The sequence below is a fragment of the Dama dama genome, chromosome 14 (assembly GCF_033118175.1).
Source record: "Dama dama isolate Ldn47 chromosome 14, ASM3311817v1, whole genome shotgun sequence".
Lineage (NCBI taxonomy): Eukaryota > Metazoa > Chordata > Mammalia > Artiodactyla > Cervidae > Dama > Dama dama.
The window spans coordinates 32,396,207-32,423,931 of record NC_083694.1 but is presented as its reverse complement, the minus strand read 5'-3'; the positions used below and the strand labels follow the sequence as shown (position 1 = coordinate 32,423,931).

Here is a 27,725-nt window from a genome sequence, read left to right as displayed (position 1 = left end):
CTCTCATTCACAGTTTAGCAGTACTTACTGAGTACCTCTGCTGTATGTCATTCATCCCTTTCCTATTTTCTTTTTCCCAATAGTATGTCTATATATCTCTTGTGATGTACACTCCCATCATTCTCTCTTTTCTGTTCCTATTTCCATTCAGACTCTGTTCTCTCTTATGTTCAAATTTATTCCTTAATAAGTTCTTATGACTCTAATTGGAAAAGGAAATAGTAAACTATTCCAGTATTCTTGCCTAGAGAATCCTGTGGACAGAGGAGCCTGACAGGCTACAGTCCAGGGTCACAAGAATTGGACACGGCTTAGCAACTAAACCACCACCACTGTGACTCTAATTATCTCATTTTATGCAGAGAACTTGCACATCTTTAACAGTCTTTAATCTGTGTACCAGCCACAGTAATTCTAAATGTCTCCTGTGTCTACGTAAGTACTTTTTATAACCTTAAATCTGTCTACAATCAAAAGCAAACTCTATTTCTTATCAGCTTCCCTTTATTCTTTTTAGCACTTATTGCATCATAAATTATGTCTCAATTGTTTATTTTCTGATTCTTTCCAATAGACTGTAATCTTCATAATGGCAAGATTTTGTGATATTCATTGCCATATTTTATTTACCATTTTTTTGTAATGAATGAATGTCAATTACATGATCTCTATTATTCTTTCAGACCAGAAAATTTGGAATTTAATTTTTTTTAATTGAAGTATTGTTAACTTACAATATTATATGATTGACCCTTGAATAATATGGCTTTGAACTGCACATATCCACTTATTCATGTATATTTCTCAGCAGTAAATACTATACTACTACACCATCTATGGTTGGTTGATTCCACAGGTGATAGAGAACTATAAATATAGAGGGCCAACTATCAGGTATACTCAGCTTAACCCTCACATTGTTCAAGGGTCAACTGTATTAGTTTCAAGTCTATAATATAGTAATTTGACATTTTTGTAGATTACACTGCATACAAAGTTATTATAAAGTATTGACTATATTCACTGTGCTGTACATTATATCCATGTAACTTAATTATTTTATACCTAGTCTTTTGTACCTCTTAATCTCCTTCATCTATTTTGTTTCTCCCCCACCCCAGGCTTCTCTTTCATTGCTAAGTCCTCCTATTTCTTTTTTGTCTTTCTGGTTAATAGTTACTTCTTTCTCATAGTTTCTAGTCTAATCCAGATCTTTACCTTTACTCCCCATTCAGTTCTTTACTAAGCATTTATTAAGTATTGTAACAAACATACTCTGGAATGTTCCAGAATATAAAGAAAAACAGAGCATAATCCTTGCTTGTAAGATACTCATTGTCTAAGGGAGAGATACATGGTTATATACATAGAAATATGGTATATCCCATAATAGAGATGTATTCTAGGCTTCATGGAAACAAAGGGGATGCACTTAACTCCACCGAAAAAGAGAATACCTTTTAATAATAATAATAACAGACACTTATTGAGCTGTTTTCTAAGTGCCATTCTAAGCACATTAAACATAGTAACTTATTTACTCCGTAACAAGCCTCTGAGGGCAGTACCATTATTTCCATTTTACAGATGAGGAAACAGTTAGAGGGAGATTAGGTGACTTGCCAGGTCATACATTTTATCAATAGGGGAGCTCTGATTCCAAGCCAAGCCCTCTAGTGTCTCCTAATAGAGGAGCGAGTGTGTGTCCTGGATTTACGAAGAGTAGGGATTTTCAAAATGGGTGAGTGGTTCCAGGCTAAAGGAATAGCATGTATGGAAGAGGATAGCATGTTAAAGGTACTCAAAGTAGTTTGTTCTGGCTGGACCAGAATGTCTCAGTTTACCAGCTAAATGAATCAGAGTACCTTGAGAAAGAAAACGAGCCTAAAGAACATGGCCACAGAGAAACTGGTGACAAATTGAGCATTGAGAAGAATGATTACTGTCAGCTGAAATAATAAGCCAAGCTTATTAAGAGCGCACAAATTTATAATGATACTAAAAAAGAGCTTTATGTTCATCAGCTCAAATTATATAATCCTTATACTTAGGTTGCTGTTTCTCCTTTTCTGATTTCTCTGTTCTGTTTCTAGAACTTCTATCAGTTAGGTATTGTTTTTTCCTGGTCTTTAGATTCTGGAACTTCTCTATCTTACTCATGTCTTTGTCTTCTTTTCTTTCTGGGGGAAACGTTTTTTTCTATTTTGTCTTTCAACTTTGTGCTGTCCAGTATGTAGCCACTGACGACAGGTGGTTATTTAAATTAACATTAAATTAAATTTTAGTTCTCCAGTTGCACTGGTCACTTTTCAAGTCCTTAGTGGCTACCATGTTGGACAGCATGGAACCTTTCTATCATTACAGAAAATTCTGATAAATATTTAGTTTTTGTTATCATTTTCATATCTAAGAACCTTTTCTTTAATTGCTTTTTTTTTAAAGACTTTGTTTCATTTCATGAATATACTCTCCTCTCTCCCACTCCTCTCAGAAATTTAATATTAAATTTCTCTTACACATTTTCTTCTCTGCATTATTTCTGTTAGCTTTGGATTTTTTTTTTTTTTTTCCCTATGTGTTTTGGCTTTTCTCTTTTATGGTGGAGACTTTTCTAACACCTAGCTTCTTGTCAGTTTGTTCCTATTTGGGAGAGGCACTGAGAAGCTTAAGAAGCTTTGTGTAAATGAGTGGGGCTTATAGTCTTGGGTTTTATTACTCTTGGTTGAACTGGTTAGCAACAAGCTGGCTTTGTTTTGTGATTTCTCAAACATCAGCATGTTTTCTTTGTACAGTTCTTTTTTCTAAAATGGGATCCTCCAATTTCTGCTTAGCTAGGTAAACATTTTGAGAGCAAGATGGGGAAAATAAACTGGGGTGGACCAGGAAGGGGTGAGTTTCCCTAGTGCCTTCATCAGTAAAGAGTGCCTGCAATGTGGGAGACCTGGGTTTGATCCCTGCGTTGGGAAGATCTCAACCCAATGGCAGCTCACTCCAATATTCTTGCCTGGAGAATCCCATGGACAGAGGAGCCTGGTGGGTACAGTCCACGGGGTCACAGAAAGTCTGACATGACTGAGTGACTAACTTTCTTTTCTTTCTTTAGGAAGGGGTAGGGCTAATCCCACCATTCAATATTTAACCTTGCATTTGATCCCTGTCTTTAGACAAATGGATCTTCTCCCCTTTTGAAGTTTTTATGTTATTGTTTGTGGGTTTCGAAGGTCTGGTTGCTCTGAAGGCAGATGGGTATGAATTGACCATATTGGACAGATCGAAGATGAGGGCCCAGGAGCCATATAATCCTTTTCTCAGCCCTCCGCCTACTTGCGGCCTCCGTGGTACTTGGTTCAAGTCTTTCTCTAAGTTTCTGTATGTGGAATTGGCATTATTTTTTTCTGCAGACACATGAGTTTGATCTTTCTTAAGCTAGGTTCTTTTTTTTTTATCTTTTTATAGAGATACAATTGATGTATAATATATGTTTCAGGTATACAGCATAGTGATTCACAATTTTTAAGGGTTATACTTTATAGTTATAAAATATTGGCTATATTCCCTGTATTGTACAGTATATCCTTGTAGCTTTTTTACACCTAATAGTTTGTACCCTCTTAATCTCCTACCCCTATTTTACCCCTCCCTCCTTGGGCTAGGTTCTTTAAATTTTTCTGTATATACCCCTGTCTTCACTATGGTTTGGAAGTCACAGATATCTCCTAATTTTTCTGCAGATGGAGTTTGTATTTGTTTCTTATTGGTTTGGGCATGATTTTTTTCTTATTGAATTATTATTGACATTAGTTTCAAGTGTAAACATAGTGATTCAATATTGTTTTTTTTTTTTTTTTTAGCAGGTTGGCAGAGCCAACTGAAGCTTTATTCTGAAAAAAGATGAAAAAAAAAATTTTTTTTTGTGATTCAATATTTATATACATTAATAAATTATCATGATCAGTCTAATTACCATCTTTCACCATATAGAGTTATTATAATTTTATTATTATTATTTGGCCATGCCAGCATGAGGGAGCTTGGTTTTCTGATCAGGGATCAAACCCATGCCTCCTGCTTTGGAAGCACAGAGTCTTAACTACTGGACCATGAAGGAGGTTCCACAATATTATTGACTATACAGCCCTCCATATCTGTGGGCATCTGCAGATTCAACCAACCGCAGATCCAATTAGATTGAATTCTTGGATGCAGAACCCATGGATGTGGAGGGCTGACAGTACTACTCCATTTTATGTAAGGGAGTTGAACATCATGGATTTTGATATCTGAAAGGATCCCATAACCAATCCCCTGCAGCCACTAAGGGATGACTGTATTCCCTGTGATGTACATTACAGCTGTGTGACTTATTTACCTTATAATTATAAGTTTCTAGACTAACGGGACTGAAAAGTCTTTATTCTGCTATCTTCTTTACACATTTGAATTACTGATATTAATATAATTTCATTGAGAATGATTCTCAAGTTTTTCCTTTGTCCCAGAAACTCAAAAATAATTGGTTGTATTGAAAATGTCCAGATATCATTGGGACTGTTATGGATCACTAAGATGGCCATCCTTCATGAGACCAAATCCTTATCAGATCTTTTATTTCATGAGGACCTTTCTTTCAGAACCACTAATTATACATCAAGCTAATTATTATTTATCTAAAATGTTTTCTTCCCAATCAGCTTTTCTACTCTCCTATTTCTCTCTTTTTTTAATGAAACCATCAATGAGATCTAATGCCATGACCTATACTGCTTAAGCTGTTTTTATTATACCTTTTTTCTCAATGATTCTAAGTTAATTCTTGACTCTTGTTCATTCTTAAGATATATTATGAATAATGTCACCTTGTTTTTTATTTATTTTTATATTTAATCCTTTCTTTAAGTGAAAGATTAGATCCCAAATTCTAGTGGGACTTTTGTCACACGGAACTCACGTCCTTAGTACCAGCATTTTTTACACCATTGTTAATTTTTCCCTTTGCCTCTTCTACTCTATTGGAGTATCTTTGACATCCTTTTAGCAGATCATTGTCATCTAAAATATATTTATTGTGAATAACTTGTATTAGCATTAAAAATAATTATTTACCAATCTTTATTGTCAATAAGCTCTTTCTCAGAGAAAGTTTTATGCATGATTCAGTGTAGGCCAAAATAGCTTTCTGTTTAATACATAGGTATTGCTCACTAATACTTGCCTATTTAATACATAGATATTGTCCACTAAAGAAACTATTGTTTTGTAAATAAGATTGTTTCCATTTGAGCTCATCCAAGTTCTGAAGATAAGATAGTTGATTAATTATATAATTTTATGGTTTTAATTTTCAGATCCTTTGTAAAGGATATGTCAGTAATTAGAGGCTTATTTGCTAGATGATTATTAAACTAAATATTGTATATTGAAATATTACTCAAATTTTAAAAGTACTTTTTTTCTGGTCATACTTCTTCAAGTGTAGTTTTATTTCTTGCACTGCTCATCTTAGGAAGATATATTTTTTATTTCTTAAAAATGATCTAGCAAGTTTGCTTGACCCACATTAGGAGAAAAACAGATCTAGGAATACAAGACACATTTAATGGAAAATAAAAGGACTAGCAAAGGGGCTTCCCAGGCAGCTCAGTGGTAAAGAATTCACCTGTAATGCAGGAGATGTGGGTTTGATCCCTGGGTCAGGAAGATGCCCTGGAGAAGGAAATGGCAACCCACTGTAGTATTGTTGCCTGGGAAATCCCATGGACAGAGGAGCCTGTCAGGCTACAGTCCATGGGGTTGCAGAAGAGTCGGACATGACTTAGCAACTCAACAGCGAATAGGACTAGCAAAGTAGAAAGTGTTATTAGAGGATGGATATTTCATCAAAAGTTCAAAGGAGTAATTTAATTATTTGCTTGTAATTTATGTTGATACAGAGGGAAATGATTTAACCATTTTTCTTCTTTAAGTAACCTTTTTCTTTTTACTAATTTAGCCTGCCCAATCAAGAAGTCATAGTTGGACTGACAAAGCATGTCAAAAATCATCTAATGTCAATAGCATTTGGCATAGGAATTATTGCCCTAGACGTGAACTGGATATTGTTTCAGATACTACAAAGGTGAAGGAAAATCCAAGTACTGTGGGCATTAAACAAGTGATTAGTACTAAAGGGTTAAATCTTCCAAGGAAGTCATCCATTGTAAAAAGACCAAGAAGTGGTATGTATTTTGTTTTTGTGAAATACTAGTGAGAACTGGTCACATTTTAGAAGTCTTTGTTAAATCTAAGGTCGTTAAGATTTTTTTCCTGTTTCTTTTAGAAGTTTTATAGTTTTAGTGCTTACATTTAGGCCTTTGATCCATTTTGAATTAATTTTTTATATAGTGTGAGGTAAGGATCAAGGTTCACTTTTTTTGTATATGGCAATTCAGTTGTTCTAATACCATTTGTTTAAAAGATTATCCTTTTTCCATTGAATTGTCTTGGCACATTTGTGAACAGTCAGTTGACCATATGTATGTGCAGGTCTCTTTCTGGGCTCTATTATTCTGTACCATTGGTCTCGTCCTACTTTATGCCAGAAAAACTGTCTTGATTACTGTACCTTTATAGTCAGTCTTGAAATCAGGTAATGTAAGTCCCTAGGTTTGTTCTTCTTTTGAAAACTTGTTTTGACTTTTTTGTGTTCTTTGCATTTCCATGCAGATTTTAGAATCAACTTGTCAATTTCTTTAAAAAAAGAAAAAAATAGAGTCTGCTAAGGTTTTGACTGGGATTTAGCTGAATCTATAGATTATTTTCCCAGGTGGTGCTAGTGGTAAAGAACCCACCTGCCAGTGCAGGAGACTTAGTAAGAGACTCAGTTTCGATCCCTAGGGTGGGAAGATCCCCTGGCGAGACCATGGCAATCTGCTTCAGTATTCTTGCTTGGAGAATCCCTTGGACAGAGGTGCCTGGCGGGCTACAGTCCATAGGGTCACATCAGTCACAACTGAAGTGACTTGATACATGCATGGATTATTTTGTGGAGAATTGACATCTTAATGATATCAAGTTTTCAGACCCATTTATTTAAGTCTTCTTTAGTTTAAGCCTTCAGAAATGCTTTGTAGTTTTTAGTGTACAGGTCTTGCACATATGTTGTCAAATTTATCCCTATATTTTGGATTTTTGATGCTGTTATAAATAATATTTTTAACTGCAATTTTTGGTTCATTGTTAGTATATAGAAATACACTTGATTTTTGTATATTAATCTTGTGTTTTCAAACTTACTAAAATCACATATTAGTTCTAGTGGAAATCTACTGCCCTGTAGTAGAGACAGACCTCCTTTCAGACTAATAGTCACCAGTAGTCTGTCTGGCTATTCAACTCGCTGCAAATTCATGTAACTAATATATAATAACTTTTGCTCTGCATTGTCCACTATGATAATATGAGACAATGAAGTGTCTTGATCAATTCAGGATATACTAAATATATGAATTTCTCCAAATAGATAGTCTAACAACCTTATCATAAAAAGAAAATGAGGTTAGCATAGTGTAACTTCTTGGTGAAGGCTTTCTGGGGATCCTACAATATTTTTTTTCATCTTCTGTAGAGGAAGAGGAAAAAATCCACCTGCAATGAGGGAGACCTGAGTTCGATCCCCGGGTTGGGAAGATCCTCTGGAGAAGGGAACAGCTACCCACTCCAGTATTCTGGCCTGGAGAATTCCACGGACTATATAGTCCATGGGTTTGCAAAGAGTCAGACACGACTGAGTGGCTTTCACTTCACTTAATTTTTCTTTCTTTTTTTTTTTGCATTCAAAATTAGGCCCTTTTTTTTTTTAGCATTCAAATAGTATAATGAGTGTGGAGCCTTGCAGAATTGATTGTATCCTGAAATTCATACAAATAATTGACATTAAATCATAGTTAATTTTGAAATAGTAAAACACAGCAAAGGGCATTTTTTTTTAAAAAAATCATTGTTTTATTTTCTTTTCTGATGCATAATCAAAAAAAAAAAGACTTCATCTTTAGGGCAATAGAACATAGGCTGTGAAACTGAGACCAAATCTCTAACTAGTCATGAAATAAAGATTTGCAAATAATCTTATTTTTATTTAGAAGAGCTGTCAGAAGATGATATGTTGGATCAATATTCTACTTCCTTTACAAAGAAGATCAAGAGAAATAGTTGTGAAGGTGATAAGTCATTGAACTCTCCTGAACTGTTTATGCCTGACCTCCTAGAAGGAGCTACTGTTAAAAAAACCTTAAGCACACCACCTACGACAAGAAACAAATTTGCAACATTTTTACAGAAGAAAAATGAAGAAAGTGGTGCAGTTGTGGTTCCAGGCACCAGAAGCAGGTATTGTTACATCTATAGAATGTTGTGTGTCTGTTAGATTATATACTCAGTTGGTATTTATTTTAATTGTTATGAATAGCATTGAATCTAATGAGACAGGTGTAGGATTTGGCTTAATCCAGTTTATCATGTATTGCCTTAGTTCCACTTGGACTTCTATTACTTTTGTTATCTCCTGATACAGAACTAAAATAAGAATTGTGGACCTTATTGCATTTTGCATTAGAATACCCTCTGTTACTTTGCAAGGGGGCAGGGAGGATCCATCTTCTTTTTTTCTATTTTTTTAGTTTGTTTAAGAGTTAAATATAATTTCACAACGTACTTTTATAAATCTATTTAAATACAGATGACTATGTAATTCTCATATTAATTGATAATCTGATGTAATACTAGGTGCTGGGTTACAGAAATGAGAGACATGGATTTGCTCTTGAGAAACAAGTAGTTTTTCCTAGTTAGAAAAATAGGTCAGTAACAAAATTATTCCATACCGTGTGGTAAGTACAGTGACGAAATCATGCATGAGGTGTTTTGAGGGCATCTAATGCTGAGACAGTGATTGGAAAGGGTGAGAGGGAAGGGGCGCGTGTAAGGTGCCCTTGCTACTGCTGCTAAGACGCGTCAGTCGTGTCTGACTCTGTGCGACCCCATAGATGGCAGCCCACCAGGCTCCCCCGTCCCTGGGATTCTCCAGGCAAGAACACTGGAGTGGGTTGCCATTTCCTTCTCCCATGCGTGAAAGTGAAGTTGCTCAGTCGTGTCCGACTCTTTGCGATCCCATGGACTGCAGCCTACCAGGCTCCTCCGTCCATGGGATTTTCCAGGCAAGAGGACTGGAGTGGGGTGCCATTGCCTTCTCCGAAGGTGCTCTTACCTAGGTTTAAATGATTTGTGGGTGAAGCAGATAAAGAATGGAGCCAGGTATTTTGCCAGCAGACTCATGTAGCTTGGACAGAGGTATGGAGGTGAGCAGCAGTGTAGAGCATGGGGGCAACTATTTGCTGTTGATCACTGCTATTTTTACTTCTGCCACAATGTAAATTGGAAAAAGAATGAAAAAGGAGCAGGAATGTAGATGATGAAGGAGGAGAAATAAGGAAGCCAGTTCATGAAAGGCTTGTGAGCCAACCTAAGGAACTTTGAGTCTTTAAGGGCGATAGGAAACATTTAGAAGGTTTTAATCAGGAGAGGGTTATGATTTGATTCCTGGTTTAGGTAGACCAATGGCGCCCAACCTTTTTGACACCAGGGATCAGTTTCTTGGAAGACAATTTTTCCATGAAGCGGATGAGGGGATGGTTTCAGGATGATTCAAGCACAACTGCATTTATTGTGCACTTTATTTCTACTATAATTACTTTGTGATATATAATGAAGTAATTATACAATTCACCATAATGCAGAATGGGTGCATTCTTGGAGAGTGCACTCAGTGGGAGCCTTGAGCTTGTTTTCCTGCAACTAGATGGTCCCACCCGGGGGTGGTGGGAGACAGTGACACATGAAGCGTGTTGCTTATGTCCAGTCTACTCCATAATCTTGTTTTGGTTGCTGTCACTGCTTCACAGAGTTAGGATGTTGGAAATGGAAGCCAACTTTTTAGTGTTTTTGTGGCAATCTCAGGCTATTCTGCCTTGACTTTAAACCAAAACGTATGGAGGTTTGAAGTTGTCTCAAACATATTTTTATGGCCACCATCAATTACGATCTCAAGCAGGTGATCCTCTTCTAGCAGAGACAAAGTCTGTTCACCTGGCTTGTTCACAAATGGGTCGCGGATCCATTCCTTTCCAGTCTGGGGGTCTTTTGTGGTAGGGGAGTAATGCTCAAACTCTTTTGAAAACTGAGACAGGTGATCACGCATCCAGCTGGGAAAAAGAAGGCCCTGGCTCAGTCTCTTTCAAAATCTCTGCTAATGTTTGAAATGTCAAAAATTCTAGTGTTCACTCGTCGCCCCCATAATTCCAGTCTGGCTTTGAATGCAGCCACTGTATCTGCTGACTTGAACACAGTTGTTCTCCCCTGAAGTGACAGACTGAGTTTGCTGAGCAGGTTGAATATGTCACACAAGCAAGTTTTGCAACCCCTTCTGTTTCTCTGAAATGTGCTACCAGTGGTGACTGTTTTTCTAAAAGAAATCTCTGGAGTGACTCTAGTAACTCAAAAACTCTAGCCAGTGACCTACCTTTAGAAAGCCACCTCACTTCTGTGTATGAGAGAAGACGTGTGTGCTCTGTGTCCATCTCCTCACAGAGTTGTGCAAATAGACTTGACTTAAAGGTGTGTCCTTTAATGTGATTATTTTAATCACATCCTGCAAAACATTAAGTTCAGGTGATACTTTTCAGCTAGCCAGTATTTCTCTATGGATGACACAGTACACAGACGTACATTCAGAAATGACCTCTTTGGCCCATGTAGTGGGACCAGAAAGCTGTCCAGTCATGGTAGCCGCTCTGTCTGTGCATGTCTCAACGCAAAATGACCAGTTTTCCTGATATGTAATCAGTCAGAGACTTGAATAGTTTTGTAACTGTGGTGTTGATTGGCAAGAGAAGTGCACATAACATATCCTCCTGCACATCCTCCTAAAAAACAGAGCACTCAAAAATAAGCATTGTTGCCTTGTCAACATTGGTAGGCTTGTTGACCTGGATTGCGTACCACAGTGACTCATTAATCCTCTCTAACGATTATGCCCCAATATCCTCTGCTGTTTCCTCAGTTTGTCTAGTTATGGTGCTAGCCAAAGGAGGAACCCATGCCCCCTTTTGAGCTGCAGGCTCTCCTAAGAGTTCATGACAAATGTCCTTAGCAGGATCAACTCCTCACCCAGAGTAAAGGGCTTCTTAGCTTTAGCCGTGCAGTCAGCCATTAAGAATGATGCTCTCAGTGTAGACACATTTAATGAAGTGGTGGCCTTCAAGAATTGCTTCTATTCTTCATGTTCACATTTTTTTTCTTTCGAAACTCCAGAGGCTGTCTTTTAATCCTGGGTGCTTGGTCTCCATGTGGCAAAGTAGTTTTGAAGGTTTCATGGCTTCTCTAGATAGCCAATCATCATATATTATACAAAGCAGGCTTGGAGAATGTGAATTGCATGTTTCAATGAACGCGTAATTTAAGTAGGACTCTTGATATTTTAAAAGCAGGTTTCTTTTTGTTGGCAGTCTTAGAGTATTCTGCTGTTTCATCATTGGGTCTTTCCCTCTTTTCAAAGAAGTTCTCCAGTACTGTTTGGTTTTTACTCATTTTCACTAGGGTTAGCTTGTGGGCTTACCAAAACTGACTGAGACAAGTGTGCAGGGCAGAAAAGAGGCGAAGAATCAGAGGTGGTAAATAAAATAATGGGCAGGCCACACATGAACTAAAAATAAGCATTGGATTCTGACTTAAAGCCTGCTACCAGATGTACATGTACAACTGAAGTATATCAACTCACTTACCACTATAAAGCTTGCCACCAGATGCAGCTTAATAATTGTCGCTTGCCGTCACTGATGGGGTTTTGATATAAGTCTGCAAGCATGTGATTTATTATGATCTCTGGATATTTCTGCTTGTGATAATCTGTATTTGCAGCTGCTCCCCAAAGCTAGCATCACCACCTCAGTTCCACCTGAGATCGTTAGGCATTAGATTCTCGTAAGGAGCACATAGCCTAAATCGCTCACATGCACAGTTCACGGTAGGGTTCTCGCTTCTATGAAAATCTAACGCCACCAGTGATCTGACAGGAGGCAGAGCTCAGGTGGTAATGTGAGGAATGCAGAGTTACTGTAAATACAGATGAAGCTTCACTTGCTCATCCTCCCTTCTCTTACCTCTTGCTTTGTCGCCTGGTTCCAAACAGGCCACGGACCAGTATGAGTCCATGGTCCAGAGGTTGGAGACCCCTGAGGTGGACCACTCTGAACACCCTGTGAAGAGTGGATTCTAGAGGGCCAATAGCTGTTGTCACAGTCCCTGCTAGTGAAGATAAGAATTTGAAGAGTCAATATTACTTAGGGGTTAGGAATTTGGACCCTGGGGTTAGACCACCTGGATTTTGAATCCTGTCGGGTTTACTCATGAGATGTTTGACTTGGGCAAATTAATTTCTGGGTGCTTCAGTTTCTTCAAGTATAGCAATCTTAGGATTACTGATAGAATTAAATTATTAACGTAAGTAAAGTGTATAAAATAGTGCCCAATAGATGATAGACATACAATGAATACCTCTGTTTCATTGACTTCAGATAGTGGTACCACAATTAGAAACAGGGATTAGTAACTTTAAGAAAAAGAAAATTTATCAGCTTCTGTATTTCTCCAGAAGACCTAGAATGTGATTTTTTTTATTTTTCAAGTTTAATAAATTAGGTTTCAGCCAATTTTGCCTAACCATGATGATGGGAGATGGTCATGAAAGAATGAACCACTGGTAATCCCTAAGCTCCCTTTAGGGAATGTGTCAAACCCTCTCCCATCAGATCTTCTCAAGGAAACATTCACAGTGCAGTGAAATGATCATTTTGATTCTTCCTTTGTTAAAGGAAGAATTAACACCCTCATTAACGGTGTTTGTTAACAATGCAATAATGAAAACATGGCCGCAAAAATGGAAAATGGGTTTCTAGATAATATGTGTTGCTTTATACATTCTAGAAAGTTGACTTCTGTCATTTGGAGAAATTTTTGAAATTTGTGTTTTATCTTGACTGTTTCAAAACTAACAGAAGTTATGTGAACCAGACAGCTGCCACAGGTGCCCAGTCACTAATATATATGCCAGTGGTCATTCCCACCCCATTCTTTTTAATGTAACATAACAGGAAGTGTATTAAATATGCAAAAGTTTGTCTCCAGTTGTCTGTCTTTTGAACGTCTGTTTTATCTATATTATATAGATACTTATCCTAGAATAATGCATATTTACTTTTTGAGATCTAGAAATATAATTAGCAGTTAACACCACAAGCTATTTGGAAAGAAGCCGCCATCAACTGGGAGGGGTTCTGGGTTTTAATTCTGTTCTTTGTTGTTGTTCGGTCACCCAGTCATGTCCGACTCTTTGTGACCCGATGGACTGCAGAATACCAGGCTTCCCTGTCCTTCACCATCTCCTGGAGTTTGCTCAGACTCACATCCATTGAGTTGGTGATGCCATCCAACCATCATCCTCTGTTCTTTAGCTGATTAATTTTACAACCTTGGACTCTGTTATTCTAACTTCTCTTACCTATGAAATAATACATAGAAAAATGTTTGGATGTCACAGAGGTTATTGTTTGCTGAAAAATGAACTATGTGATCAGATAAAGGAGCTGATGTTTTCTGCTCAATGAAAAACCAAATAAGACTTTTCCTTTCACATGCTGCTTCCTTTCTGCCTTATACCCATACACATGAGCTATGATTTGATGAAAAGGTAAGAGGATTTTTACTCTCAAGCATTTAGTAAATATTCAGCTTATCATTTTGGTTTTGAGCTAATGCTTATTAAGGAGGTACATTCTTTGTAAGTTTCATATTTAACTGATCATACGCTTTAGTATTTCCTTTTTAAACCTAAAAATGCTACTTGAATACATCCTTCCGAGTAATGATGCAATCTTTGTTTCATTTATATTGGAGTTTTTAAAATGACTTTTTTAAAGCTACTACCCTGAGTAAGTAGTACCTCTTTAGTAATATAGAATTTAGTAATTGATTTGAAAGTCTTAACCTCAATATTTAAAATAGTATAGAAATATATAGGGTTTATAAAAAGCTTGGTAGATTAGCATGCTACTACAAGTTCCCAGATGGTTTACTACTAGGAGTTAAGCTAAAATGAGAGGTAAATAGCTAATTTATTTTATTTGTATTTTAATTAGCTTATTTAATTTGTATTCCAATTACAAAATAAGCGACAATAGTTATTAAGTATCCTTTCTGTTGCTTATTTCTTCATTTGTTCAAATATTTGAGTGTCATGCATGTCTGCTCAGTTGTATCCTACTCTTTTTTGACCTCATGAACTAACTGTAGTCGGTCGGGCTCCTCTGTCCGTGGGATTTTCCAAGAACGCTGGAGTGGGTTGCTCTTACCTGCTCCAGGATATCTTCCCGACCCAGGGATCAAACCCACAGCTCCTGTGGCTCCTGCATTGGCAGGTGGATCAGCCATGTGTAAAATCTATTTTGCCTTTATTTATGAAACTAATGTATTTATTTTTAAAAAGAAGCGACCATCTTTCCATTATAAATGTTGTCACCTTCGTGAGCAAACCCAAATATTTCTGCATTCTTTCCGCTGTTTTTTTCTGTTAGGTTTTTTTCCAATTCTCTGGATTCTGATGACTGTATATCAAAGAAAGCAAGCAGCCAGCCTCTAGCTGAAACTGCTATCACAGTTAAAGAAACCAATGGAGGTGAACCAGATTGTCTAGAGGACAAGAAGTTGGTTGATACCAGTGTATCACATAATTCCGGTGAGCAGATTCCAGATGATGTGACTGTGATGGCTGAAGAGTCTCAGTCTTTTAAGACCAGTACATTCACGAGGACCATCTCACCACCCACCTTGGGGACACTAAGAAGTTGTTTCAGTTGGTCTGGAAGTCTTGGAGATTTTTCAAGAACTCCGAGCCCCTCTCCAAGCACAGCATTGCAGCAGTTCCGTAGAAAGAGTGATCCTTCCACCTCTCTGCCTGAGAATACTGAGATGTCTGATGTAGCTCCGTTAAAGAGTGATGAGTCAAGTGATGAATCACATCCCTTACATGATGTGGGTTGGTCTTCACAGTCTCAGGAAAGCATGGACTTGTCACCACACAATTTAAATGCATCAAAACTTTCTCAGCCTTCTAGTAAGGATTCAGATTCAGAGGTAAGTCACATTCTGAAGCCTTTGTTTTCAAATTCATATATAAGAGAAATAGGGTGTTAATCAGATAATTGAGGAAATTTTGCCTATGTTACGGAAATAATTGGTTTTTTCACTCTAGACCTTACTGTGTAGAAAGTTCATGTTTTACTCATCTGAAGGGCTTCTCTGTATCTTTTCATATTTTAGACTCTTATACTTTTAATCTAGCTATATATCTTGAATCATCACTATGTGTTTCACACAGTGGAACACAAGTTGTGGAACACTTAAGACCTAAGTGTCTCAAGTTGTGAAATACTTAAGACCTAAGAATGATAAGCTTATTGAAGTTATTATAAATTTAATATTTAAATCCTTAATATAGTCTTGAATTCAATGTTTGAAACCTTATAACTAAATGATCCTATTAACGTGATGGTGTTTGTCTTAAGTTTTAATACTTAAGAAATATATATATTTTCTACTCTTATTATTCTTGTTGAAAGTCCCCTTTATGACAAAACAAGATAGTAATGTACAGGGTTTTATGTTATTCTGTTTAAATTAATAAAAGCATCCTAGTCATTTTTTCTTATTCATAAAATAGCTTTATTCTTAAGTAAATAAAATCAAAGCTCCAAATAACTACTACTCGTAAGACCCAGTGATGTCATATTTTAAAATGACATGATGGCATAAGAGCATTCTTTAAATCTGAGTTATCTCAAATTTACTAATTTAACAGACTTCATTTTATGTTCACAGCTATGGTTACCAAGTTGTAAGAACAATTATAACCTTGGTAATATTTGACAGGATTTCGAGGTCTGATAATCCTGAATATTAAACGTCTAATAAATCAGTGTCCTTGTGTACCTGTGGTCTGTTGCTCACTTGTGTCCAACTCTTCTGTGACCCCCTGGACTGTACCCCACCAGGCTCCTCTGTCCAGGGAATTTTCCAGGCAAAAATACTGGAGCAGGTTGTGATTTCCTTCTCCAGGGGATCTTCCTGACCCAGAGATAAAACCCACATCTGTGTGTGTGTGTGTGTGTGTGTGTGTGTGTGTGTGTAATAAAGTTTTATTAAAGTATAAAGGAGATAGAGAAAGCTTCTGACATAGGCATCAGAAGGGGGCAAAAGAGTACCCCCTTTGCTAGTATTAGCAATGGAGTTATATACTCTCCAATGAATCCAAAGAATGTCTGGAGGCTGCAAAGACCTCACCAGACCCACTCCCATAATTTACATTTTAAGATAACAGAGTTGGCCAGAAGAAAACCCACATCTCTTGTGTCTCCTGCATTGGCAAGCGGATTCTTTATCACTGCACCCAATAAATCAGTATATCTTGTGTTTATCAAAAGGAAAATATTTTATTCAAGTTCCTAAAGGAAACTTGAGTTGTGTTGGACTCAAAGAAAAAAGCCTAGTTAAAATGTGGAAGCAAATTGTTTTCATTTAAAGAAAGCTGGAATCAGTTAATGTATTCAAATCCAAAATCCATTCCATGTAGTGTTTTTTAAATAAAAGAGGCTTCCCTGGTGGTTCAACTGTAAGGAATCTGCCTGCAATGCAGGAGATGCAGGTTCGATCCCTGGGTCAGGAAGATCCCCTGGAAAAGGAACCGGCAACATACTTCAGTACTCTCACCTGGTAAATTCCATGAACAGAGGAGCCTGGTGGGGTACAGTCCATGGGGTCGCAAAAGAGTCGGATATGACTTGGCAACTAAACAACAACAAAATGCCAAGCCAAACCCTTGAGGCTTTTGCTTCTCTTTTCCTGTTCACTCACTTTGTGTTCAGTTCATCCATACTGGTCTCGAAGACTGTTTCTTTTTATATGAGCCTCCATTTTAATGTCATCTTTTTCATTTTCCACGTCTTACTGCATTTTTCTCGTGGCACTACTTGGGTTCCATTGCAGTTGCTGTTTCTTGAGCATCTTTCATTAAAAATCACCATCTATTTGTGAGGATACTTTCAAGTACTCTGAACTCCTTTGGGGTATTTTAATTCCTTTTCCAGCAGACATCTTCCTGTTTTACTAACTTTGTAAAGCTTTTAGCATGTTTTACTGAGAAGGCTTACCAGCTCACAGCCTATGGGCTTGTCATGCTGACAAAACTCTCCGCATGTCTGTCTTCTGGGCAATCATTTTTGTGCTTACAGTTACAGAAACATAAATTCTCTCCCTTCACCAAAAAAAAAGCCACACAAACTAAACTAAGAATCATTCATTAAATCATCTCTTGCCACTTGATATGGCAAACTTCTCTTAGGATAAAAGGATTATATGATTCTGAAGAAAATATTGGAGATTTCCATTGGTAGTTCACTGTGAAAAGCAACACCATATACTCTTATGTTCATTGAGTTCATTAACCCTGTTTGAGATTGATTAATCTTAGGATCTTACTCTTGATCTTTCTTTTAAGAAACAATATAACCCAGAGTCATCACTACTATGAGCAAGGAATGTTAGTGCTTCTGTAAGTTATAATCCAAATTTTAAAGGAATATTTTTGACTTTTGGATTGCTTTGTAAGTATATAATGCTATGTAGAATCCCAAGATAAATATCTATTGTTTTAAATCCTCTTGAAAAATGCAGAAATGTAAAGTCTCCTGAATTTATTTATTTACTTTCCAAAGTCCTTGAAAGGGTACAACGTCACATGGATTCTGTATCCACTGGCTTAAGCAAGAAGGTTGCTTAGAAATTTGGCATGAAGCATGCCATTTTTCCCATGAACATGAGATGCCCTTCCTCAGATTACTTTGGTTTTGTTCTTTGCTTTGTACACACAGAAGCATATCTCTTGCCTGGATAGAAGTCAGTTTCATCTCAGGTATATGTCCGCTCAGTCGTGTCCAACTCTTTGTGACCCTATGGTCATAGCCCACTAGGCTCCTATGTCTGTGGAATTCTCCAGGCAAGAATACTAGAGTAAATTGCCATTCCTTCTCCAGGGGGTCATCCTGACCCAGGAGTCACACCTGGGTCTCCTGCATTGCAGGCAGATTCTTTACTGTCTCAGCCACCAGGCATAAACACCTTCAATTTTAAGAAGAGCTGTGTGCTCCTTCTGGTTCTGGAGACCCCACTTAGAGCTTTTTAATCTATATTTTATACAATTTACTTCTCCAGCTGAAATTTCTTACTAGTTTTCTGTAGTGAAACTGGCAAAGATCATTCTTTCCACATTAATTTTCTTTTATTGTATTTCATGTTTTTAATACTTTTTTTCTTCTGAGAAGTTACATTTTATTTACACCCATTTTTCTCAATTTACTTGTTCTATGTTTTGTTGAATATTGGTCAGTTGTCATAAAATCTTGTTAGTAAAAATCTAATTTTGCTTTATTTTTCGATCTTGGGGATCTAGGAATCTGATTGCAATTTTAAGCCACTTGATAAACAAGGTAATCAGAAATCCAAGCTACACTTGTTTCATTTTTCGAAGAAAGACACGCTTCTAAGAAACAAGGTAAAACACTTATTTAAATTACTTTTAGATTTCAGAAGCAGGGCATGCTTATTACCAGGAAATAGGAATATAAGCAAAATTAAAACTCAAAGTGCCTGTATTCTTATTTACACAAAAATGTCTACCTTCAAATCTTTTCGGACCATATTTGTACTTGATTTGTATTGGGTTGGCCAAAAAGTTCCTCCAATTTTTAAGTAAAAATAAGACAAGTTTTTCATTTTCACCAAGAACTTTATTGAGCAACATATTCATTGTTTTGTTCCACTCCCCTCTGCCATTTTCCAGGCAACTTCGTAACTCCATCTTCCCAAAACTTTTTATCATTTTGAGTAAAGAATTGTTCCAGGTACATTATTTTAAAAATTTTATGGAGACCAAAATAAATGAAAATCCGAAGTTATGATATCTGAATGTGGCAGTTGAATCAGAAGACCAGTCAAGCTGTAAGTTTTTGCCTGGTCATCAGAGAAACCTTGTGGTATCCTGATGGAATATTATACGTTTTCTGTTGACTCTTTTCATCCAGTGCTGCTTTCAGGTGGTCCAGCTGGGAGCAGTACTTGTTGGAATTAATTGTTTGGTTTTCCAGAAGGAACTCAATAGAGGACTCCTTTCCAATCCCACCATATACACATCACTTTCTTTGGATAAAGACTGTCCTTCAGTATGGTTGGTAGTTCATTTCACTTGCCCCATGATCTCTTCTGCTCCACATTGTTGAACAGTATCCACGTTTGATTGCCTGTCACAATTTGTTTTTTTATAGCGGAATGTTTTAACTATGTTTAAGTAAAGAATCACATGCAGAAATACTGTCAAGAAGGTTTTTTTTCACTTATGTAGAACCTAAACTTCAAAGCAATTAACATAAGCAAGCTGGTGCATGTGATTTTCAACATTTGATTTGGATATTTTGAATATGTGAGCAAGCTAGCTCCTGTGTGGTATAACTTTGATCTCAGTTTATGTCTCCCTTGGATCACTGTCAACATTGGTCTACCTGACCAAGTCTAGCGAGAAAATTTTACCTTTCTTGGAATGAAAAGTGAAAAATGAAAGTGAAAGTTGCTCAGTCATGTCCAACTCTTTGCAACCCCATGAGCTATACAGTCCATGGAATTCAGACGAGAATACTGGAGTGGGTAGCCTTTCCCTTCTCCAGGGGATCTTCCCAATCCAGAGATTGAAGCCAGGTCTCCTGCATTGCAGGTGGATTCTTTACCACCTGAGCCACAAGGGAAGCCCAAGAATACTGGAGTGGGTAGCCTATCCCTTCTCCAGCAGGTCTTCCTGACCCTGGAATCAAACCAGGGTCTTCTGCATTGCAGGTGGATTCTTTACCAACTGAGCTATCAGGGAATAATGAAGTATAATATTGCCAAAAATATTTTTTAAATCCCATCTTCAATATTAAAATGACTGCACAGAAATTCACTAATTTTGTTTTTTTTTTTAAAGCACACTAATATGAAAGCTGTCACAATACGATCTAACAAAATTGTTTCAAATGAAGTTATAGACAAGGAAGTGCTATTAGAGCCATCTTATGGAAAAAACCTACTGAACATTTTGGCCAGCCTAATAGGTGTTTAAGTTGTGAAACCTGTTTTTTTTTTTTATAGTATATAAAGATCTATTTCATGTACTTAAGTGACATTACTTATAATTACTAAAATATGCCATGGTGTGGGTTTAACTAATCTTCTTATGTTTGTCCTTTACTCTAAAAATTTTTGTTATACCAAACAGTACTGCAATGAAGATTTTGTTGATAAATGTTTGAGTACTATACACATTCCTGATTTTTCATGGGGATGAATTCTGTGGAGTGGTATTACTGGTCCAAGGGCAGGTATGGTGTAAAGCTTTGATGTGTATTGCAAAAAGGCCTTCTGGAAACTGGGTCCCTGATAAGTCAAGGGCTTTTTTCAATAAGACTATATAAATATTTGTGTTACTGCATAGTGAAAGCTCATAAGTCAAAAGCCCATTTTATGTATTAAGTATCTTGCCAATATCAAAATACTAATTCCTGACTTAAAAACGGGCAAAAGACATGAACAGATATGACAAAAGCAAAAAGCCCAAGTGGATGATTAACATATAAAAGCACGTTCAACCTCATTAGTAATCAAATAACATGAATTAAAGTAATAAAATAAAATTTCTTACCTCTTATTTTTCCAAAAGTTTTTAATTTACTGAATTTTATAAGGGTATAAAGTGCTGTATAATCACATTTAAGATAGCATAATCCTATTAATTGGTATGATTAATTATCCCAATAATGAATTAATTAGGATAATAATTACTTAGGATAATCATATTTAGGAGAATAAGAATTGCTGTTCCATTTCTGGAAAGCAATTTGAAAGAGTTTTAATAATTTAACCCAGTAAGTACATTCTAGAACTTGAGCCTAAAGAGATAATGAGAATTTAAATACAAGACTAGTTATTCTTGCATTGGTTGCAATAGTGAAAAATTGGGAAAACTAAATATCTAAAAAATAAGGGTGTGAAATACATTAAATACGTTGTTGGTTTTAGTGGGCATGTATTATTTTTCTTATATAAGAAAACTATATTTATATAGTTAATGTTACTTTCTCATGTTTATTTGTAAAAGCATAGAAAATTTACAAACCTTTTTAATAAGTGATCTAGTGTATCTGTTTGAAAGAAGGTCATATCTCATACTATATAAATATAAACCTGAAAGATATTAAGGATATAAATGTAAAATATGTAAATATAAAGTGAAAGTTACCCAGTCATGTCCAACTTTCTGGGGAACCCATGAACTGTATAGTCCAAGGACTTCTCCAGGCCAGAATATTGGAGTGGGTAGCTGTTCTCTTCTCCAGGGGATCTTCCCAACCTAGGGATCGAATCCAGGTCTCCTGCATTGCAGATGGATTCTTTACGAGCTGAACCAACAGGAAATATAAGTTTCTTTTTAAAATCTTTGAGTGAGAAAGACTTTTTCAAACAGATCCTGTGTTGTACAAATGTCCATATTATTTTTGAATGAAAAGGGAAACAATGCTATATATGTGTAGCATGGTGTTTTTGTTTGCTTAAATGCTTGGAAATACGCATATTGTATATGTTTGTGTGTGTGTGTGTTAGTCACTTAGTCGTATCCGACTCTTTGTGACCCCATGGACTGTAGCCCACCAGGCTCCTCTGTCCATGGGATTTTCCAGGCAAGAATGCTATAGGGGGTTGCCATTCCCTTCTCCAGGGGATCTTCTCGACCCAGAGATTGAACCCGGATCTCCTGCACTGCAGGCAGATTCTTTACCATCTGAACCTCCAGGGAAACCATGTTTGTATAATCATGGTAAAAAGTCTAGAAAGATATTAAAATTATTTGCAGTGATAGGACTAAAGATGTAGAAAGTACTTTCTCAAAAGAAGTTACATCTGGACATTCAACCATCATCTTTTTATTATTATTATACTTTCAGATTTGCATTGTCAATGTTTTAACTGTCACTTCTATTTTGGTGACAGCTCCCCAGATGAACCTTCCCTCTTGCTCCCTGGTGTCCATCTTCAGTATATAAAATCAAACTCATCTTTCTTTTTTAACCTATAACCAGTACTTCTTAAAGCACTTATCAGCTGTAATAATATTTGCTCTGGGTCACTTAGTTTCAAAATCTTAGGGTTGTCCTCTTTCTTTATAACTTCCAGCTGGATCCTTCTTTTTCAAGGGCTAAAGAAAAACAATCAAAACATCTATACCTATCTAAATCCTGTTTCTTTCTCTGTCTTATTTCTTGCTCTCCTTTTTTCCTATCACCAACATCCTAATTTAATATTGCATCTTTCAGGTGTGAAACTTTCCATTCTTTATACACCCTCTACTAGGTTCATCAATTTTAAATCCTTGTTTTATATTACCACACTATTACTGTCCTAAGAAAAAAAAAACAGTAACAAAACTGTAATGGCTCCACATTTCCAGCAGCATACAAGTCAATGGATTCAAGGCACAGATAAAGACAAATATCATATGATATCATTTAATCATGGAATCTTTTTTAAAAAAATGATACAAATGAACTGATTTACAAATAAGAAATAGAGTCACAGACATAGAAAACAAACTTAAGTTGCCATAGGGGATAGTGGAGAAAGTAGGGTAGGGATATAAGCTAGGTATTGGGGATTAACATATGCACACTGCTGCTGCTGCTGCCAAGTCAATTCAGTTGTGTCCAACTCTGTGCAACCCCATAGACGGCAGCCCACCAGGCTCCCCCATCCCTGGGAGTCTCCAGGCAAGAACACTGGAGTGGATTGCCATTTCCTTCTCCAATGCATGAAAGTGAAAAGTGAAAGTGAAGTCACTCGGTCGTGTCCGACTCTCAGCGACCCCATGGACTGCAGCCCACCAGGCTCCTCCGTCCATGGGATTTTCCAGGCAAGAGTACTGGAGTGGGTTGCCATTGCCTATATAAAATAACAAGGACCTACTGTATAGCAGTAGGTCCATGGCAACCCACTACAGTATTCTTGTCTGGGAAATCCCACGGACGGAAGAGCCTGATGGCCTACAGTCTACGGGGGTCGCAGAGAGTCGGACAGGACTGAGCGATTTCGCTTTACTCACTGTATAGCACGGGGAAATATACTCAGTATCTTGTGATAACCTATAAGGGAAAAGAATCTGAAAAGAATATATATATGTGTATATAACTGAGTCACTTTGCTGTATCCTTGAAATTAATACAATATTGTGAATTATACCTCAATTAAAAATCAATAGATCCACTCAAATGTCAGTAGAAATCTGTTTAAGTAAATTATGGTACATTTATACAATGGAAAAGATAAGCAACCTATTCAAAACAAAATTCAGTTCTCCATGTGAAATGGAAAAATCTTCAAGATACATTATTTGGTAAAATCAAGATATATTAAGCAAGAAAAAAAGTACACATTGTGATATGATGCAATTTTTAGTATGCTGCCAGTCGTGAGAGGTGTGTGTGTAAATGAATTCAGTCATTGCACAGGAAACCAGTAATAGCGATTGCCTAAAGGCAGTGAGGAAGTAAGAGAGACTCACTTTTCTGTCTTTTCTTTTGTAACTCTTGAATTTAGGTACATGGATCACCTGTTAAAAATATTATGTAAGTTTTGCAGACCTAAACCCACTTTTGCACATTGATTATAGGTTATTTTTATTCCAGTTTATAAATAATTTTGTTTCAGTGTATAAAGTTTGAGATTAAAGGTAGTTTGTTTTAACACAGTAGTATTAAAACAAGCATTTAATCTTCAGATTCCTGGGCTGTATAAATCCAGTTCTGTGGACAATCTTTCTACAACCAAGATCAAACCTTTAGTACCTGCCAGAGCCAGTGGGCTGAGCAAGAAGCCATCAAGCATCTGTAAGAGAAATCATCACAATGCCGAGAACAAGCCAGGACTGCAGATCAAAATCAATGAACTCTGGAAAAATTTTGTATTTAAAAAGTGAGTTACTGTGTTACTGATTCTAAAATAGGATAAATCATTTTTTTCCTATAATCTCAATTCCTGTCTCCTTTTTTTGTTTTCATATGAATCAGTTTCTTTTTCTCTTACCCTAAGGGTTTTAATTTCCTCTGGTCCCTGTAACTGACTCTTCTGTATCTTCTTTTTAGTGAAAAGATGGCCAACTGAAAACCTCAGTTCTCAGTCTGGCTTTGGGGTCTCTATGTTGTCAAGCAAACTACTTTTCCAGTTTGTCAAGCAAACTTCTATGTGCCTCAGCTTTTTTTCCTTCTAAAAGTTGTTTCATACTTGGGAACGGAAAGATAATGCTGTATGGTTACTTCTGGACTTAAGGCAGTTTGTTTCCCTAGGTTACCACATCTAAAATGGGAAGAATCAATGAGTTTATGAGTTTATATGATTAATTAGCCAGATTTCTACTGGATATGGCAAACACTGTTTGAAGAGAGTTGACCCTACATACATCTACAATTTTTGAACTGCATTACTTCCGTTAGGCAACAAAATTGATCACAGAGTAGCATCACTTTATAATTAATTTATTTTCTTGTTCTTATTACAGCAAATGTGCTAAGAATAAAAGCAAAGAGAAAGGGGTGGGGGGAGGTGACTTACATGGGATGATAAGATTAAACTTTACCTAGTAGAAATTGTTATCACAATCAGATGAGATAGTATGAATGGAAATACTTTGTAATAAGTGCTGGACAATTATTTTTTACTTTACATTGTGTAAAGTCTAGATTAAACCATATAGCAGCAATTCTCAAGCTTTTTGCCTTTAGGAACACTTTATGGTCTTAAAAATTACTGAGAACCCAAAAGTACTTTGGTTTATGTGGATTATATCTGTCAACATTTAACCGTCTTAGGAATTAAAAGGGACATCTAGAAAATATTTATTTATTTTAAAATAACAGCAATCTCATTTCATCTTAAAATTGACAGTATATTTTTACAAAACTATGTTTTTCAAAACAAAAGTGAGAATGACATGGTTTTACATTTTTGTAAATCTTTTCTGTCCAATTTAATGGAGCTGAGCTGGATTCTTATATCTGCTTCTTTGTTTGATTTGTTATGCTTTGGTTGAGTTATATATTTTTCTTCTTTTATATTACACCAAAATTCAGTAGGTGGTAGTTTCTTAAAAGTTGTAATATAGGATATTAAACCGTATCAATTGATTTTTATACTCTGTATAACATTACAGTCCACTGGCTCATATTGTATTTTGGTGTGCATCTTTTACTTATTCATAATTTTATAACATTGGTGCAGATCATTTGAAAAATGTGGACTTATTGAGTTGTGCTTATCTTTCAATTGTTGACACATTTCATTATACAATACTTTAAAAAATCACAGTCTTGCCAGCAAAGTCTTTTAAGTGTTGGGAAAGTGTCAAGGGGCAGATATAAGTTTTCCAAAATTCTAATTTTCTCTGGAAAGCTTGAGTTTTGTCTCTGGCAACAAATGCTGTTAGGTGTTTTTTTGGTTGTTTTTTTTCTTAGAAATAACAAACAATCTCTGTTCATTTTAGAGAAGCCCTTTGCTAAATACTTAAATTTGAATTTCCATGGTGAGACTGACCTTTTTTTTTTAGTGCTATCAGTATTTCTTAAACAGTTTGGTGATATTGTGTTGATTCATTGCCAGCAGCTTTACTTATTATCAGCACAAATGCCCTTTTTTGGATTATAGGTACAAGTGTCAGCACAGTATGAAAAGCAGATACAGTCTAAATACTATTATGAAAATAATTTTAAATATTACAAACCCCCCAAAAGGGCCTTGGGAATAGGATTAATTTTTATAGAATAGAACTTCCTTCCAAAATTTGGAAGTGGGGAAGGAGTAAAAAGATAGGGCTTAAACGCTTGTTCATGCTTCACTCATGCTGCTTCTCAGCCAGACTTGAGAAGGGTGCTAGAAAGAACAAAACTAAAGTTTGTTTACTGAGATCATTCTACCTCAGCTAGTATATATTTAGTAGTGGTGTGGTACCTCCTTTGAAAGATGATTTGGAAAGCAGGAATGGGTACTAAGAAGCAAAACTCAAATTTTGCGGGGCGTACTCAGAGGAGAATTTGATTGTGTTACATAATGAATTGAGGGAAATTATATGGTAGAGGTTCTTATCCTCTTTATATACCTCTATTTTGTCCAGGTAGATTATTCTCTAATAAAACACTACCATAAAAACACCAAATTCATTTTATTATATTTTGCAGAGATTCTGAAAAGCTTCCTTCTTGTAAGAAGCCAGATCCCCTGTCTCCAGTCAAAGATAACATCCAGCTAACTCCAGAAGAAGAGGATATATTTAACAATTCTGAATGTATGCGTGTTCAGAGAGCGCTATTCCAGTAAATGCAAGCAGCTGGGAGACTGTTGCCTGCAAGAGAATCTCTATCAATTTCAAGTCCTGTTTGGAAATGAGGCCATTCTGAAAGATTTGTTCTTAGATCTATGCTATTTATTTTAAATAGAACACAATTTTTTATAATAATTGTGTAACTGTTCTTGTTTGGCTTTTTATATTTTTGTAAGAAGCTAACTAGAGAAATAACTTTGGAAAATCTACTCAAGACTTCCCCTGTGGACCAGAGGCTAAGACTCCTTGCACCCAATGCAGGGGACCTGGGTTTGGCCCCTGATCAGGGAACTAGAATCCCACTTGCCACAACTAAGGGTTCTCATTACTGCAACTAAGACCCAGTGCAGCCAAAATAAATAGTTTTAAAACAAAAATCTATTCTAAAGATATCTATAATGTTGTCAAATACAAAGATGGTAAATGGAAAACCACAATTCTGTAATCATTTTATACTACAAGAAATTACTATACTTTCCCATGCTTTCATTTTTTTTCACCTGCCTTTCCTGTCTTTCAGGGTTGAATTGGAAATACAGTTGCTGGGATGGGAGGGGTAGTTGGAAGGGTTAAAGATCATTGCATAGCTGGAACAGGGCTCTGTTATCCCTGAAGAGTTTGGTAGGTTACAGATTGACAGTGAAGGAAAATTGCCTTCAGCATCATATGAAAGGAACTACTTCTTATATCATTCATAATCTTAAACTTCCAAAATAGCCTGTTTCTCTTGTATAACTTTTTTGAAGAGTAGGCTAAAAATTCCTTAACTTATCTTAAAGCTTATGTCCTAGGTGTGATGTAAGATATTACTACTAAAGCTACAGAATCTATGATTTGTCCATACTCTGCAAAAAAATAGATGGGAACCAAAACCAGGTATGCAAGTGAAGATCTGAAGTAAGGAAGTGAAGTGACAATCTGACAGGAAGTAAAACAATTATAGAAGTGTCTTGAGATATAGAGGATAAATGAAAGGGATTCAGAGCAGTTTTAATTTTTAAATGAGACTTAGTAGAGGACTTGGATAAAGAGTCCAAGTAGAAAAAAAAACAATGTTTTAAGAAACAGCATAAAAATTTTAAATGGAGACAATTTTTTTCTCAAAATCTGGAAAAGGCTATACAAAGAACAAAAGCAAAAT

General features: G+C 36.3%; 1 protein-coding gene across 4 annotated transcripts in view; it reads left to right on the top strand.

Moving 5' to 3' along the window:
• The window catches only part of EXO1 (exonuclease 1), a 37,699-nt gene extending 10,708 nt beyond the window's left edge, over positions 1 to 26,991 (top strand). For 2 of the 4 annotated variants that reach the window (XM_061160260.1, XM_061160261.1), the window contains 6 exons: positions 5,990 to 6,215; positions 8,118 to 8,364; positions 14,661 to 15,219; positions 18,590 to 18,691; positions 23,993 to 24,186; positions 26,442 to 26,991. In XM_061160260.1, the coding sequence (XP_061016243.1) occupies positions 5,990 to 6,215; positions 8,118 to 8,364; positions 14,661 to 15,219; positions 18,590 to 18,691; positions 23,993 to 24,186; positions 26,442 to 26,580 (1,467 nt within the window). In that variant the 3' untranslated portion in view covers positions 26,581 to 26,991. Of the gene's footprint in view, positions 1 to 5,989; positions 6,216 to 8,117; positions 8,365 to 14,660; positions 15,220 to 18,589; positions 18,692 to 18,979; positions 19,138 to 19,283; positions 23,082 to 23,992; positions 24,187 to 26,441 lie in introns of those variants that run through there. The other 2 variants (XR_009695778.1, XR_009695777.1) reach the window with 2 other exon arrangements.
• The last annotated feature ends 734 nt before the right edge of the window (positions 26,992 to 27,725 follow it).